The 15,719-nt window shown below is 39.0% G+C and overlaps 1 protein-coding gene across 3 annotated transcripts in view; it reads right to left on the reverse strand.

Annotated features, from left to right (window-relative positions):
- Nucleotides 1–15,719, reverse strand: part of LOC103037393 (BTG3 associated nuclear protein) — a 54,906-nt gene that overhangs the window by 24,557 nt on the left and 14,630 nt on the right. For 2 of the 3 annotated variants that reach the window (XM_049474695.1, XM_049474694.1), the window contains exon 11: nucleotides 10,144–10,188. The exons of the other annotated variant lie outside the window; for it this stretch is intronic. In XM_049474695.1, coding sequence (XP_049330652.1) covers nucleotides 10,144–10,188 — 45 coding nt within the window. The remainder of the gene's footprint in view (nucleotides 1–10,143; nucleotides 10,189–15,719) is intronic. 3 annotated transcript variants of the gene reach the window in all.

The following is a 15,719-nucleotide window of genomic DNA, read 5'->3' on the forward strand; positions in this document are numbered from 1 at the left end:
TGTGGAGCCTCCAGTATTAAATGTGGATGTGATTTCAGCAAGTGGTGCTTGTCTGTGTGCATAGACAATTCAATCTGGAGGGCACCAGTCACAAACATTACCAAGAGGACTGCAACAACGAATTGATTAAATTTATTAAAATCATAATTGATTAGTTATATCAATTATTATTAAAAAATAAATAAATAAGAGACCACTTCAGTTTCTGAATCAGTTTCTCTGATTTTGCTATTTATAGGTATATATTTGAGTAAAATAAACATTGTTGTTTTATTCTATAAACTACAGACAGCATTTCTTATATTGTCATTTAGAGCATTTATTTGCAGAAAATGAGAAATGGCTGAAATAACTAAAAAGATGCAGAGCTTTCAGACCTCAAATAATGCAAGTTTTAAGAGTTCAGAAAGTTTCCTGGTGCAAAAATACAAGCAGTTCAGCTTGGTTTGATGGCTTGTGATCATCCATCTTCCTCTTGACTATATTCGAGAGATTTTTAATTTGGTGAAACTAAGGAAAAACATCATCATTAAGTGATCTCCTATTTTTTTCCCAGAGCTGTATTTTAACTGCATTTCCCTAATATTTTCAGCACATGGCAGCATCACCCAATGTTTATTTACTTAATTTTATTTAATTTAGTTTTGCCTTGTCTGCATTTTAGATCAGTAGATATTAACTTAAAATATGTATGTTCATACTACACTTTCTTTCTCACCTCAAAAAAAAAAGGGTGACTATGTTGTAAAGAAGATCTGCACACCACAGCAAACAGCTGTCCTCACCGATATGGTATGCACTACGACTGCATAAATAAGGACAATTTAGTTTAACAAATAATGCTGGAAATCAAATATTATCCGATTAATAATCTAACAAAATAATCGACAAAATAATCAATTGAAACATTGAGGTGACACTTGATGATACATTTTCGAACTGCTGTTTCATGAATTTTCGAATGCCAGTGTATATCAGAAAAATACTGTAAGATTTGATTGTATTCAGCCACAAGATGTCATGTGAGGGTAAGAACTGTGGATCAGTTGATCTGGATCATAAACGTCACTCCAGCAGGTCCCAAAGATACTGAAATTCACTCCACTGTACCAGAGAACACAGCTCTACTGATCCACCATCCACTGCTAGGGGCTTTAACCCCCTCCAGTGGTGAGATGGTCAGTGTTGGGCACATATGGTCTGTGGGGATCATATAAGCTGTGTCTGCACTTTTGAACGCCTGTGTAAAATAGTTGAATTCACTAATTAAAAGAGTCTGAATTCCCCTGGACTCACAGCAAACTCATTCCCAGTCACTCTCAATAAAAAGTCATGACCTTCAAGCTCTAAGCCCCAACTCATTCTGCTGAACAGGGTTTTCCACAAACTCTGAGAAGTTCTCCTGAGTGCGAGAGTGTGTCTGGACAAAGCTGTCAGCGTCCTTGCTTTTAAACTGCAGAGAACAGAGCAGACCTGGATCCACCACAGCTTTGAAATATGAGTCGCTCCATTAGGAGATAAACATCACAGACACTCCGCACTGTAACACGAGCTCTGCTGTCGGCAGTTTTATTTGTCTTTAGTCGGGAAAAGATCAACACCAACACTTCTTCTTCTTAAGACACTATAAGGAAGACGGGCAAAATAAGGCAGGGTCTAAAAGGTAAAGCATTAGAGGTGTGGCAGCCCAGAGAATTTAAGATCTTAAGCAGGTACTTAGGCTGCTAAGATTGAAAACATCTGGATTTAATGTTAACATCCAGGAAACCTGAAGCTCTGGCTCACAAACACACGAAAACAATGCATTCATACACAAGCACAGCAGTCAGGGGAAGTGACATCACTGTGATTGGACACGGACACACACATACATACATACATGTATTCTGAGGACCAGTGTAACAGATTCAGCATGAACTTGAGGTAAAAAGTTTCTTCATCCAAATAGTATGAGACTAACATCATGCCCCATGCAAACAACAAAAACAGACAAACAGGACTGGAAGTTGAGCTCCAATGCCTCCTCTGGCTCATAATTACACACACATTATGTCTTCCTGAAATATGTTTATAATATAACAAGCAATAATTCTGAAGTGAATTAACTTTTAATAGACAACAGTTATGGTTAACGTGTGTAGTACTGGCATCCACATTCAGAGTGTGGTGTTTTAGCCCCGGGTGCCCAACAGTGGCAACTTAGTTGTTGATGATGTTTGTTACCTGGATTCACTGTCATTATCCAGATGACTAACTGATTTGATTGGTAACTTTTTGATGCATTATTTTTGATGCAGTCTGTTTGTTTCTTTGTATTCGTGACTTTTGATTTTTGGATCTTTAGATTTTAGCTTTTAACGATTCATCCACTGTTCACATGCGAACTGTGGTGAGTGATCTGTTCAGATCATGGATTATATGCAATGTTATCACCACTAACTGTGATGAACAGAAGCATGTCAGCATATGTGTTAATTACAGGTGCTTAAAGAACAAACTTACTGTTCCTATAATGCAGGGGTTGGCAATAGTGAGGTTCGTGAAGTTGTTTGAACTATAATGAACGATAATGGAAAAAAAAAATAAATAAAATGCTTCTCTGGTGAGCTTTTGTTTACATTTCTCCCCTATGTCTCTGTTGTGCTCGGCGTGACTTTAGTTTTTGCCCATTCTCGTTTTTCCTCTCGTTCTTGGGCTCCCTACTTCCTTATAAGGGCATTTTATCGGCCGTGTCCCAAATCACTAGCCGGGGCAGCAAAAGTATATTGGACCGCAATCCTGATGACACAGGTTTGATCCAGCGTGAGGAGCGGCATGTTTTTTTATTTTCTTTTTTTTCCTTTTTTCTTAGGTTTACCTGCTTTGAGATCAACTGTTCTGCAATTGGGTTCAACAACCCTCTGGGCTCCCATTACACTTCATCCCATTACACTTCATTGCTGGGAAAATATCAAACTTAATTGCCGACCCCTGTTGTAATGCGTAGTGTTTTTTATATAATTTTCTATCTGAAATCTGTTGACGTTCTCCGCATTGCGGAAATCATACAGCCCCGCCAAAAAAAAAAGTGATCTAACCTCACTGCAGCCAGCGCAATCTCTCTTCATCCCTTAAAAATTGGGCAGTCAAATCCATTTCTAATTGAGCTTTACATGCTTTTACTGTACTCTTAGTCACACTACTTCACTACAGGACCCAGGGTGCTTTGGTCTTTGGAGACCTCGGTTTAAAGGCAGTGTCTGTATCCGGTATGGGACAAAGAAAGCCTCTAGACAGCTTTTGGCCTGGGAGACCTCAGATCCTTCCAGCACTGCACCTGGCTCATCATTGAGGTGTTGCCCAATCCTCCCTCCCTCTGTCTTCCTCTCTCTCTCACTTTCTCCTTCCTTCCATCCTTTCCTCCTTCCTTCTCCCAGCCAGATCTGAGGGGAGTAATAATTGTCAGTACAATGCTCAACCTCAGCATCATGTTCCTCGGCACGTTCGTCTCAGCAGAAAAACAAGTAAATCAGGCCTCGCGTTCGGACAGGGAGAAAACGGCGAACATCTCACTTTCTGTCCAACCCGCACACAGAACGAGAAAAGTGACCTGGTCTGTCGAAAGGAGAGATTTGTGAGGAGCAGGCGCTTGTTCCAGTGTGTGTTTTGGGAGGCAAAGCTGTCTGCACTGCATGTCTGGACTAGGCTGAGGTGCAAGAGCAGCCTCTGACAGCTTTAAGAGTGGTGGCCCGTTCGGCTGCTCTCATCCTGTCCTGGTGGAACCTCTGGGCCAGTGACTGAAGTGTCAGCCCACCAGAGGCAAGGTCAATGCCGGTGACTGCAGTTAGGAGAGAGTGATGAGACATAACCTATAATTAAGTGCACCTTCTAGAGCCTAATGCTCGGTGCGTGGGAGACACACAAATGTTCTGAGAAGCTTTCGTTAGCTCTCTCAGCCCCCCTGAGCTAAGCAGCTCCAGGGACACATTCGTTCCTTCCCACCCGTCTCCTCTCTGCCTCCTCATCAGTCTTTCGCTCTTATCGGTCCGTACGGACGCATCCGCTGGCCCTGAAGTTGGGGGGGGATCAGAGAGCGAGAGCTGGAAACATCAGATAAGGGAGCTCAGAGAGGTCACAAAGGGCAAAGGACTTTTTGTCTCCCTCTGCAACAGCAGAAAGCTTTTAAGAGAGGCGGCTGGTGGATTTGTGTTGATTGTAGATTCTGGACAGAGAAGTGAGTGATGCTCTGCACCACAGCAGGCTGGCAAGTCGTAAATCTCAAACTCTTCACTAAAAGAAAAAGAAGCAGGCAAGAGGAGAAGAGCGGAGGGAAAGTCTATAAACTCAACACAACCCTTTACCCCTGAGGACTGGATACTTTTTTCTTCAACTGCAAGAACTGCCGTATACAATTTTGTGTATGACCTCCCAGTACTTGTGCCAACCCTTGCCTTTCTGTAACCTTTCCCCCCTTCAACTCTACTTTTTTCCTTTTCATTTAAAAAAAAAAAAATTGTCAATTAACCCAACCACTCACTAGGGTAAGGACGAGTGCAAGTCAGGAATCATTAGGCAGTCAATGCTCTCTTAAAAAAATATATATATATAATAAAAAAACAACAGATCCCTAACTCAGACACAATAACTTCAGGAGAGCACAAGGTAACCACCACATACTGAACATTATCCACGCAGCAGTGGAAATTGTGAAGAACACAAAGTTCTTTGGTGTTCACATTGCAGAGAACCTCACCAGGTTCCTCAACACCAGTTTTATAACCAAGAAAGCCCAGTAGCACTTCTACTTCCTTAGGAGACTGAGGAAAGCACATCTTCCACCTCCCATCCTCACCATGTTCTACAGAGGGACTGTAGGAAGCATCCTGAGCACCTGTATTACCGTTTGGTTTGGGAACTGCAACATCTCAGATCGCAGGACCCTACAGCGGATGGTGCTGACAACTGAGAAGATCACTGGAGTCTCTCTCCTCTTCATCAAAGATATCTACACCACACACTGCATTTGCTGCTTCATTCTTTAAGAACTATAAACTCTCTACCTCTGTGGAATCATAAATGTTCTATACAAATATACATATCATTCTCCCGTATCAGTACTGCACAGTCCCAGTATGTTAAATTGTATTTTCACTTTAAGTTTGTCTATTGTATTGTTGTTCCATGTTGTTCCATGGGTTCTGAGGAGTGCAATGTCATTACACTGTGTACCTGAACTCAGACGTAATGACAATAAAAGCGTCCTGACTTTTAACTGACTCTTGATTTAACAGATGCCTCTGCCAGCCAGCATAGCATCAGAAGTAAAAAGGGTAAAGAGAGCGTCATCTATCAACGTGGAATAAGTGTGGTCAATCTTGCTATCTCCTATTTTGGCTGCTAATGGCAAAGTATCGTGACCCAGGATTTAAACTCACGATCTTCAGGCCTTCAACTCTACTTAACCCTTGACTTAGTAATCACTGCTTAATTGCCCTCTACCCACACTGACAGCCATGACCTTAACAATGACTGAGTAAACTCTAACTCAAGACTGTCAGCAAAAACACTTAAACTGACCTTGAATTCGTCTGGCTCGGACACTGACCTTTAATATGACCATAAAATCCAGTAACTGCTTATCCTCTCAACTCCACAGTTTACATTACAGTTGCTAACTTTACTGACATTTGCTTTGAACTGCTCACAGCCTCCAAACGACAGCTGGGAGTTACTTGACCACCACAGTACAAGGGCTCTTCAAACTTGGGAAATCCAGAAGGGAGTGAAATGTAATTGCTAAGAGTAGCACTGCAAGTCAATGCTGCTTAACTGTGCAGGGGGAGAAGTGAACGAAAGGCCTCCAGAGAGGAGATGAGAAGAAGTCTAACTATAGAACACGGAGATGAAAAGGAAACACGAGGACGAAGAAGGGGCACAGAGAAATACTTGGACAGGACAAAGAGACCTGATGCAGAGCAAGATGTGGAAGAGATCCAGGGAAATAAACCACAATCGGACGCTGGGCTTAACAACCTGGCTCTTTTACTGTCCAACACACACACACACACACACACACAGAGAAACAGAAGATAGCAGACATAGTCTGCTGTGCAATCTCTTGTCCTACATCCCACCATCTCCCTGACGTTCCCCACAGGCCCCAGGACTCCACTCTCTCAGCGCTCTCAGAACATCAATAAGGCTACATTGATGCTACCACCAAAATAATGCTGACATTTCTAACTGCTATTTCAATTTGTCTCCATGGGAAGTACATTCACAAAGGGAAGAAACAGTCCCTTATTGTGTGTGTCTGTGTGTGTGTACATATGAAGCCAGACCTGGAACACAAGGTTAAAGAAATAAGTCAGTGTGTTTGTCTTGGCCCGAACATCATATCACATCATTTTGCAGACACATTCAAAATACACTGCAGTCTCTGTCCAAGTAATTGGACAGTGACACAGTTTTTCAGCATTTGGCTCTGTGCTTCAGCACACTGGAACTAAAGGGAAACTTTAAATCTTACGAGGTGAAAGTGCAGGATACCAGAGGGCATTTACATGTATGGGTTCAGTGGGTGAACTCTGTAGGAATATATTATACATTAATGCAACAGATTTCAGACCTAATACCACATCAATTTCACAACTATTATTTACTCTACATCTTATATTAGCTCTATACAAACAGCTGGCCAAGAAATGCCTGAGCAGCCAATGGCCCAATTACATAGACTCTCCTGAAAAAGGACTGTGTGTATAAATGTCCATGATTCCTTTATAGTTCAACCAAGAGTGATGTAACTCCCCTCAAATTAAAGTTATTGTTCTGAACTTCAAAGCCGCAGCTCATTTCAGTGAAACAGTACAGAGTCAGAGTAATACAGCTGTGTCACTGTCCAACTTCTTGTGGATTATGTTCAGAAAAAAAAAAACTGAGAGGACGGTCTGTAAGAATAATTAAATAAAGGCTCTGGATAAGAACTTTCACACTCAGGTTGGCATGCTTACAGCCAAGACATATACAGTTGTGGTCAAAAGTTTACATACACTTGTAAAAAAACATAATGTTATGGCTGTCTTGAGTTTTCAATAAGTTCTACAACTCTTATTTTTCTGTGATAGAGTGATCGGAACACATACATGTTTGTCACAAAAAACAGTCATAAAATTTGGTTCTTTCATAAATTTATTATGGGTCTGCTGAAAATGTCACCAAATCTGCTGGGTCAAAAATATACATACAGCAACATTAGTATTTGGTTACATGTCCCTTGGCCATTTTCACGGCAACTAGGCGCTTTTGGTAGCCATCCACAAGCTCCTGGCAAGCTTCAGGTCGAATGTTTGACCACTCTTCTTGACAGAATTGGTGCAGTTCAGCTAAATGTGATGGTTTTCTTGCATGAACCCGTTTCTTTAGCACTGTCCACATGTTCTCAATGGGGTTTAAGTCAGGACTTTGGGAAGGCCATTCTAAAACCTTAATTCTAGCCTGGTTTAGCCATTCCTTTACCACTTTTGATGTGTGTTTTGGGTCATTGTCTTGTTGGAACACCCAACTGCGCCCAAGACCCAACCTTCGGGCTGATGGTTTTAAGTTTTCCTGCAGAATTTGGAGGTAATCCTCCTTCTTCATTATCCCATTTACTTTCTGCAAAGAACCAGTTCCACTGGCAGCAAAACATCCCCAGAGCATAATACTACCACCACCATGCTTGACAGTAGGCATGGTGTTCCTGGGATTAAAGGCCTCACCTTTTCTCCTCCAAACATATTGCTGGGTGTTGTGGCCAAACAGTTCAATTTTTGTTTCGTCTGACCAGAGAACTTTCCTCCAGAAGGTTTTATCTTTGTCCATGTGATCAGCAGCAAACTTCAGCCGAGTCTTAAGGTGCCTTTTCTGGAGCAAGGGCTTCTTTCTTGCACGGCAGCCTCTCAGTCCATGGCGATGTAAAACACGCTTGACTGTGGAGACTGACACCTGTGTTCCATCAGCTTCCAAATCCTTGCAGACCTGCTTCTTGGTGATTCTTGGTTGACTCTTGACCATCCTGACCAATCTCCTCTCGGCAGCATGTGATAGCTTGCGTTTTCTTCCTGATCGTGGCAGTGACACAACTGTTCCATGCACTTTATACTTGCGTATAATTGTCTGCACAGTTGCTCTTGGGACCTGTAGCTGCTTTGAAATGGCTCCAAGTGACTTCCCTGACTTGTTCAAGTCAATAATTCGCTTTTTCAGATCCACACTGAGTTCCTTTGACTTTCCCATTGTAGCTTTTGTAGCTGAGTCTAATCACTGGGTCAAATGAGCCCTATTTAAATGGGCTCATGAGAAGTCAACAGCTGTAGTCAATCAGAATCACTTACAAGAAGTGAAGAGGCCATGACATGAAGCTAATTTGATTGACACAACTCGCTACATCACCAAAATTGACAAATTTTGTTGCTGTATGTATATTTTTGACCCAGCAGATTTGGTGACATTTTCAGCAGACCCATAATAAATTTATGAAAGAACCAAATTTTATGACTGTTTTTTTGTGACAAACATGTATGTGTTCCGATCACTCTATCACAGAAAAATAAGAGTTGTAGAACTTATTGAAAACTCAAGACAGCCATAACATTATGTTTTTTTACAAGTGTATGTAAACTTTTGACCACAACTGTATAAATGCTTTCATTTCAAACAAAGAGCTCAGAAGGAACTAAACAAAATGCAAAAATTCCATCGTTTAACTAATTAATTGGTCAAGAAGTGAGACAATGGAGTACACACATTTTCAAGGCTGATGAAATAACCTAATTATATTTTAGGAAATATTTTCACATTTTTTGACATATTTGCTGAAATCATTTAGAGAGGTGAAAATCATCATATCTATTCACGAATGGATAGACTGATATACATACTCTGTATCTTTGTGTAATGTTAAATAAGTAAAAGACATATTAGAAGTATCTAATTAAAAATATAACAAAATGAAGTACCACAAGCATACAACAAAGACCTTGGCTGTGTGTGAGCGGGTGCATGTAAGCTAGACGTTTACACTGGCATCCAAGCCTTTAAGGCCACTTTGAAGTGAGTGGACACCAAGATAAGACACAGGGAGAACAATGTTTTCTAGAATTCAGAAAGAGAGAGAAAGAGAGAGAGAGAGGGAGAGAGAGACAGACAAGGAGACACATGCCTCTTTCACACATGCAATACCTGGAAGAGTATTAGGCTACATTCACATTACCAGGCTGAAGTGACTCAAATCAGATTTTTTTGGCTCCATGTGGCTCAGATCTGATTTATTCCATGGCTGTGTGAACGTGCCAAAATCTTTTTTTTTTTTTTTATCAGATTTGAGTCACTTTCGTATGTGGTCCTAAATTGTATACACATCCAATTCATGGACATAAGACAAGAACGTGAACGGCCTAATCAGAATTCATGCGTCTTTTTGCTTTAACACATGTGCTACGTGCTTCTCTCCTATACCCACACATCTCTTGGTGCAACTGTGCAGCTATAGCTGCAAAAACAGCAAAAGCAAACCGCCTTGCCTTTTTTTTCCTCTTCGACCTGAGCATGTACTTCTGACCAGCTGTTTGCTCTCCACTCCAGCAAAAGATGCTCCACATATGAGCTGCTTACGCATCCATTTCCCTATATAAAACTACGAGTCATCTCTCAAATATGACGTTTTTATGTTGTTGGCGAAGAAGGCGATGCTTATACACATATCAATGTACGAATGTGAGGAGTTTCAGGGACAGATTTGTTCACATTACACACAGATACAGGTCACTTACATTTGTGAACACGAATAGTCAAGAATTCAAATCCAAATCTTATCTAAGCAAAAAAATTAATTTGATCAATGTGCCTTCTAATGTGAACGTAGCCTTAGTTATACCAAATATTACCTGGAATTGCATCCTGCCAGCCAGCACCCTAGTAAAATGCTTGGGTGATGTCTGAATGTCTGAGTGAGCCTATGTGTGAATGTGCAGGTACATTTCCAAAGCACTCACAGTGTGTCAGTTTGCTACATGTGTGAAAGAGCATCTATAGATATGGTCTGGACATTTTTCAGAGTTCATATGTGAAAACAGATATAGAAAGTCAGAGACCGAGAATAAAAGAAGAAAGATTAGGTCTTACCTGTCCGTCCTGTCCAACATGAACTTGGTGAATTTGTAGATTCCCCTGTGGCGTACACAAACAGAAAGCATTTCATTCACAATTTTACAGTATTAAAATATCCTGAACTTTCAGTAAAGATGATACAAATACAACATCCAGTATCTGTATTAGACAATACAGGATGGATTGGGATATTGGGAGTAAGATCAGTAAAATCAGTCCCCAGATGTAACAAATGTAGTTCAACGTTTCAGTTAGAGAGAACACCATGCTGTTTGCTGTAGTGTAGAAGAGTAATGTAGAAGCTTGACCACTTTGAACATACAGCTCTGGAAAAAAATAAAATAAAAAAACACTTAAAAATTATGAGTTTCTTTGATTTTCCCAATTTGAAAACCTCTGGAATATAATCAAGAGGAAGATGGGTGATCACAAGCCATCAAACCAAACTTAACTGCTTGAATTGTTGCACCAGGAGTGGCATACAGTTATCCAAAAGCAGTGTGTAAGACTGGTGGAGCAGAAGTTATTAAAAACCAGGGTTATTTCACCAAATATTGATTTCTGAACTCTTAAAACTTTATGAATATGTACTCGTTTTCTTTGCATTATCTGAGGTCTGAAAGCTCTGCATCTTTTTTGTTATTTCAGACGTTTCTCATTTTCTCCTAAATGTTGTCCGTAGTTTAAACATATACCTATAAATAGCAAAATCAGATATACTGATTCCGAAACTGAAGTGGTCTCTTAATTTTTCCAGAGATGTACATAGTACCTTAGACATAGACATTATTCTAAAATAAGGATTGGAAATCAAGGTTTGGAGTCCAGCACAGATTGCCCTGCTCTAACAGACCTACTAAATATGGGAAATAACAGATGATTTTAATTATGTGTTCTTGAAAAGAAAAAACACAAAACTGTGCAGCAGATGCTTTTTCTAAAGGGAAAATATGATTAATATTGAGATTTAAGTATTGGTATCAATATTAGTAAAAAGATGTGTGGGTATGGTTTAGAGATGATTGGATATGTATTAAAAACATTAAATTGGCCAATAATTCTCGAACATAGCCAATTTTGACGAACGATCATATCAAATTCAAGAGTTAGCGATTACAGCAGCTCTGCACGAGAAAAGGTTTCAGTATTATGCAACTGCTGAATGGAACTACAGAGCTCATGTACAGCTGCAGAAACCCTTACCTCTTCTACACAAAACAGCAATTTGTGCAGAACAAATTTCACCATGACCAAAAGTACAGCAGCAACCACTAAAGCTAAAGAAATCCTGTCCAAAGTGATAAAGCTTTCAGTATAAGCAGAGCTGAATAAGCAGACCTTTTCGGGCTCTTTGATCTACACAATGCAGTTCTGCACAGAAATTCACAGGTTCTCTTAGTTGGTTTTCAGAATTTGACAATAGGGATGTGCTATATTGTATCAAACGCAAAAATATCGCCAACATTTTTGAATATCGTGAATGATATTATACCCTAAAATATTGTGCCATTATCACCCACCCCTAATTATTTCATCAGGGTACTACTTTTTGCTGTTTTTACACTGTACTCACTTCTCAATATATATCTACTAGATGCAGGTTATATATGTACAGTATCATTATTTTTACTTAAAGTCTGGATATATGGAGATATATTAGAGCGCATTATTAGTATTATGACATTCTGGATCATTGCCTTCTGTTACAATCTGATTAAATTCTTCTTTTTTTTACATCTCAGTTAGGGGTGTGCCATATCATATCATATGCAATAATACAATTTCAATTTTCATTTTGAAATATTTTTTTTAAGTTTAATGTTTTGTCATATCGGCAAGAGTATCGTTATCACGAAAATACCATGAAATATCGTGATATTATTTTAGGGCCATATCGCCCAGCCCTATTTGACAATTTGACAAAAGCATCTTTAGAGACAGTATACGTAAAAGTACAGAAGAACTGCATGGTGTAGCTTTACACTGAGCAGCCCATCTCTAGTATCCTTCCATCTAAAACATATACAACAGATTATACAACTTCTCCTTTTTTGGGGGGAGTGTGCCATATCTATAGAACAGTCACGTGTGCTCCATTAGCTTTGTAAATTAGGCTAACTCCTAATTCTTAAACCTTTTAACCTTCTTAATCTAATTCTTAGGCTGCTGAATTCCACCTGTCTACACGTCAACCTCCTTTAGGTTTTCACAGCTTACACTCCCTACAGCACATAAACAGGAGAGAAACGAGACGTGTTCCAAACGTGCACAAACTCACAGTGGCAGCACAGAAAAGCAGCGTGACCTAGACCTTCCCCAAAAAGACTGATTACAGACAAAGTCCTGGCCAGTTCTGTGTGTCTGTTTTGGTAGAAACTGGGACTGGGGGATCCCCGTATTTTCTCAACCGAATTCTGGCAGGTATGGAGCACACGCAAACCTGCATACACACACACACACACACAAGCACACAACACATACACACACAGACTTCCTCTCTCACACTCGATGGATATGTGGGCAGTGGGGAATAACCTCAGAATGGCTCGTTTCCTTTTCAAGCTCCCTTAAACAAATGGCTTTGATGAGTTTCTAATGAAAACACTCTTTGTGAATGGCAGTTGGAAGAAGTGGGATTTTGTTGCTAAGCTTTGAACTCCAACAACAAACAATATCAGTGAAGTTAAAAGAGGGGAAAAAGCTTTTTCTGGCATCCCTCAAGTTAACAGCGAAAAGCTATACAGAGTTCCTCTCTTTTTTCTTTCTTTCACGTTTCGTTACTGAATCTGCAGGAATTACATTGCTGTTTACATTTGCATGCATTTAGAATGGCTTGAAAGCACTTGGTTTCATATGTTTAAGTATGGAAAGCGCTGGAAAAATTCAAAGTAAAATTAACATTGTTGTTTTATTCTATAAACTACGGACAACATTTCTCCCAAATTCCAAATAAAAATAATGTAATTTTAAGCATTTTTTTGCAGAAAATGAAAAATGTCTGAAATAACCAAAAAAGTGAAGGGCAGACCTCAAATAATGCAAAGAAAACAAGTTCATAAGGGTTTAAGAGTTCAAAAATCAATATTTGGGGGAATAACCCTGGGTTTTAATCACAGTTTTCATGCATCTTTACATGTTTTCCTCCACCAGTCTTACACACTGCTTTTGGACAACTTTATGCCACTCATGGTGCAAAAAGTCAAGCAGTGATCCTCCATCTTCATCTTGATTATATTCCAGAGATTATTCATTTTGTAAAATCAAAGAAACTTATCATTTTAGGCGATGTCTTAGATTTTCAAGAGCTGTATATGTGAAATCTTACATTTTATGTAATGATAACATTCATTTTTCAATACGTTAAATGCAGACCAACACAACTTACGTGACTGCCACTAATTAAAATGTGTTACGCCAGATTGTCTGTTACTTTCCAAAACTTTGCTTTCCCACAATTTATAAAGCTTATTACAATTAAGCTTTTATTTTAAAGCCACATAAACACAGAATGTACTCCAATAGCACATAATAAGACCAATAGCAGCCTCCCCGTTACTCACAAGTACTTCCTTTGTAAATCTAAACTAAAATGCTGATGTTAGAGCTATTAACAGATATGTTACGCATTGCTGACTTCCACAGCCAGCGTGAGCCAAATTATTGTGTAAACTGCTTTCCTGCTCAGCCAGAAATGAGCCATCTGGCTACTGAATGGAAATAAACATATTTCTAAGAGACCATGAAAACCATATATTTTTTTGGGAAGCCAGCCATTGGCATGTATTCTGGGAATGTCCAGCAAAAAGACTCTTTTGAGTGGGGCTATATGAAGCAACGGGGAAGAAATGTAATACTAATTTTGTCTTTTAAGTTAATATGTTGCTTACAGAGATGCTACATTTGGACTTTGAAGGAATATTTATGGGGCATTCATTTAACTGTAAAATTGCAAGTAAAGAAAATGAAAGCTTTAACAAAGCGGTGGCTGTTTCTTGTTTCCAGACCAGATGAGTCTAGTTAATGAAAATCTGCATGTGTAGTGGGGAACTAAATTTAATAAAACATAAGAAAGCTTGTAATTAAATGGTCCCAATTGGTTAATTATGCATGTCTAGAAAGGTCAGATTTTATTGATGCAATGTAAATTTAAACTGTGCCGTTTCCTCTTTTCATTAAAATGTACTTAGGCTCAAAACAGCAAAGCTATATATAAACAGGGAAAACAAGAATAGAGCTGGGGCACATGAGTTAGGGAATGGTGAGCCAATGCAGATTTTTTTTTTCAGTATTCAGTATGTCTGCAGATGGAAATGTTATTTTAGCACTTTAATAATTCAGCACTGTCTGTTATTGCACTGTACTGTACTATAATAAATACATAATTCATATATGTTCCAAATATAGGTCCAGTCTGTTTGGTGAAGCTAATTTTTAAAGATATTTGCTAAAAGCAATAAAATTACAATATTCTTGAGTACAAATTTCCAAATATTTTTTATTTTATATTTTTTTACAAAAAAAACTTAGCCAAAGAGAGTTAACAATAGTTGTTAAAACTCCCTAATTACATCAGAGCAGTTTTATCTTGTAATTTAGGCACCCTGAAAATATAATGAAAAAACAACCATAACAATGCTCTGCTCTATAGATGTAGAAAAGACAAAATAGAAAACATAATTAAAAATAAGGTAACAATGAAGAGAAGGAAAGACAGGTAGAGCAGGGAACGAAACTAAGCAAATTAATGAAAGGAAAATAAAGGAGAGATGGATTGAAAGTTCTATGTAATACCCCCTTTTTCTCACATATAATCCAAACGCTGTTCAATACAACACATGGTGAACACACAGACCTTTCTTCCTCAGAAAGGAATTATGCAAATCACATGCAATTACTGCATGTGTCTTTGATTCAAAAGCTTAATAAAAGAACTGAAACACGTTACGGTGCACTTGAAGCGCCAGCCATCCTCACCAAATGGTCATTATTCTTGCTGAATGGCACTTATGGAAGAAAACGTCAGTGATTCATAATTGCACGTTAATAAGCTTCAGGTGTTTGGGAACACTGGTGCTTCCAATGTGCTGAAGGAACAGCACTGATGAATGTCACAGTGTGTATGCAGAGAACATTGACTCTGAAGTGAGAAAAAGCACTCCAATTTCTCAACACCCTCAACAGGCCAAGGGGAACAGGGTGCCATTGTTTAAACAGTGTTGAGAAATAAACTTGGAACTTTAGAAAGTTGGCTTCACATTCAGAAGTTCTGATATCACCAACATCTACGGTGTGGGGAAATCGTGGGGGAGATCGGAGAGACGTAAGAAAAAGAAGCAAAAAAAACATGAAATCAAAATAAAATTAAAATTTATAATATGAAATATGGACATATTTGTAATATATATATAAAGAAATGTGCATAACCTTAATGGCATGAATTTCATGTTTGGGTGCGTAGAATGCACACAGTGCATACAATAAAGGTCAATCTATATTTAATTTAATAATAGACTATTAATTGCATTATGCACCTACTAGTTGCTTTGCCTCATCCGTTCTATTCATTTCAATAGAGAGCTGCCTTGTCTTTT

Source organism: Astyanax mexicanus, chromosome 2 (assembly GCF_023375975.1).
Source record: "Astyanax mexicanus isolate ESR-SI-001 chromosome 2, AstMex3_surface, whole genome shotgun sequence".
Classification (NCBI taxonomy): domain Eukaryota; kingdom Metazoa; phylum Chordata; class Actinopteri; order Characiformes; family Acestrorhamphidae; genus Astyanax; species Astyanax mexicanus.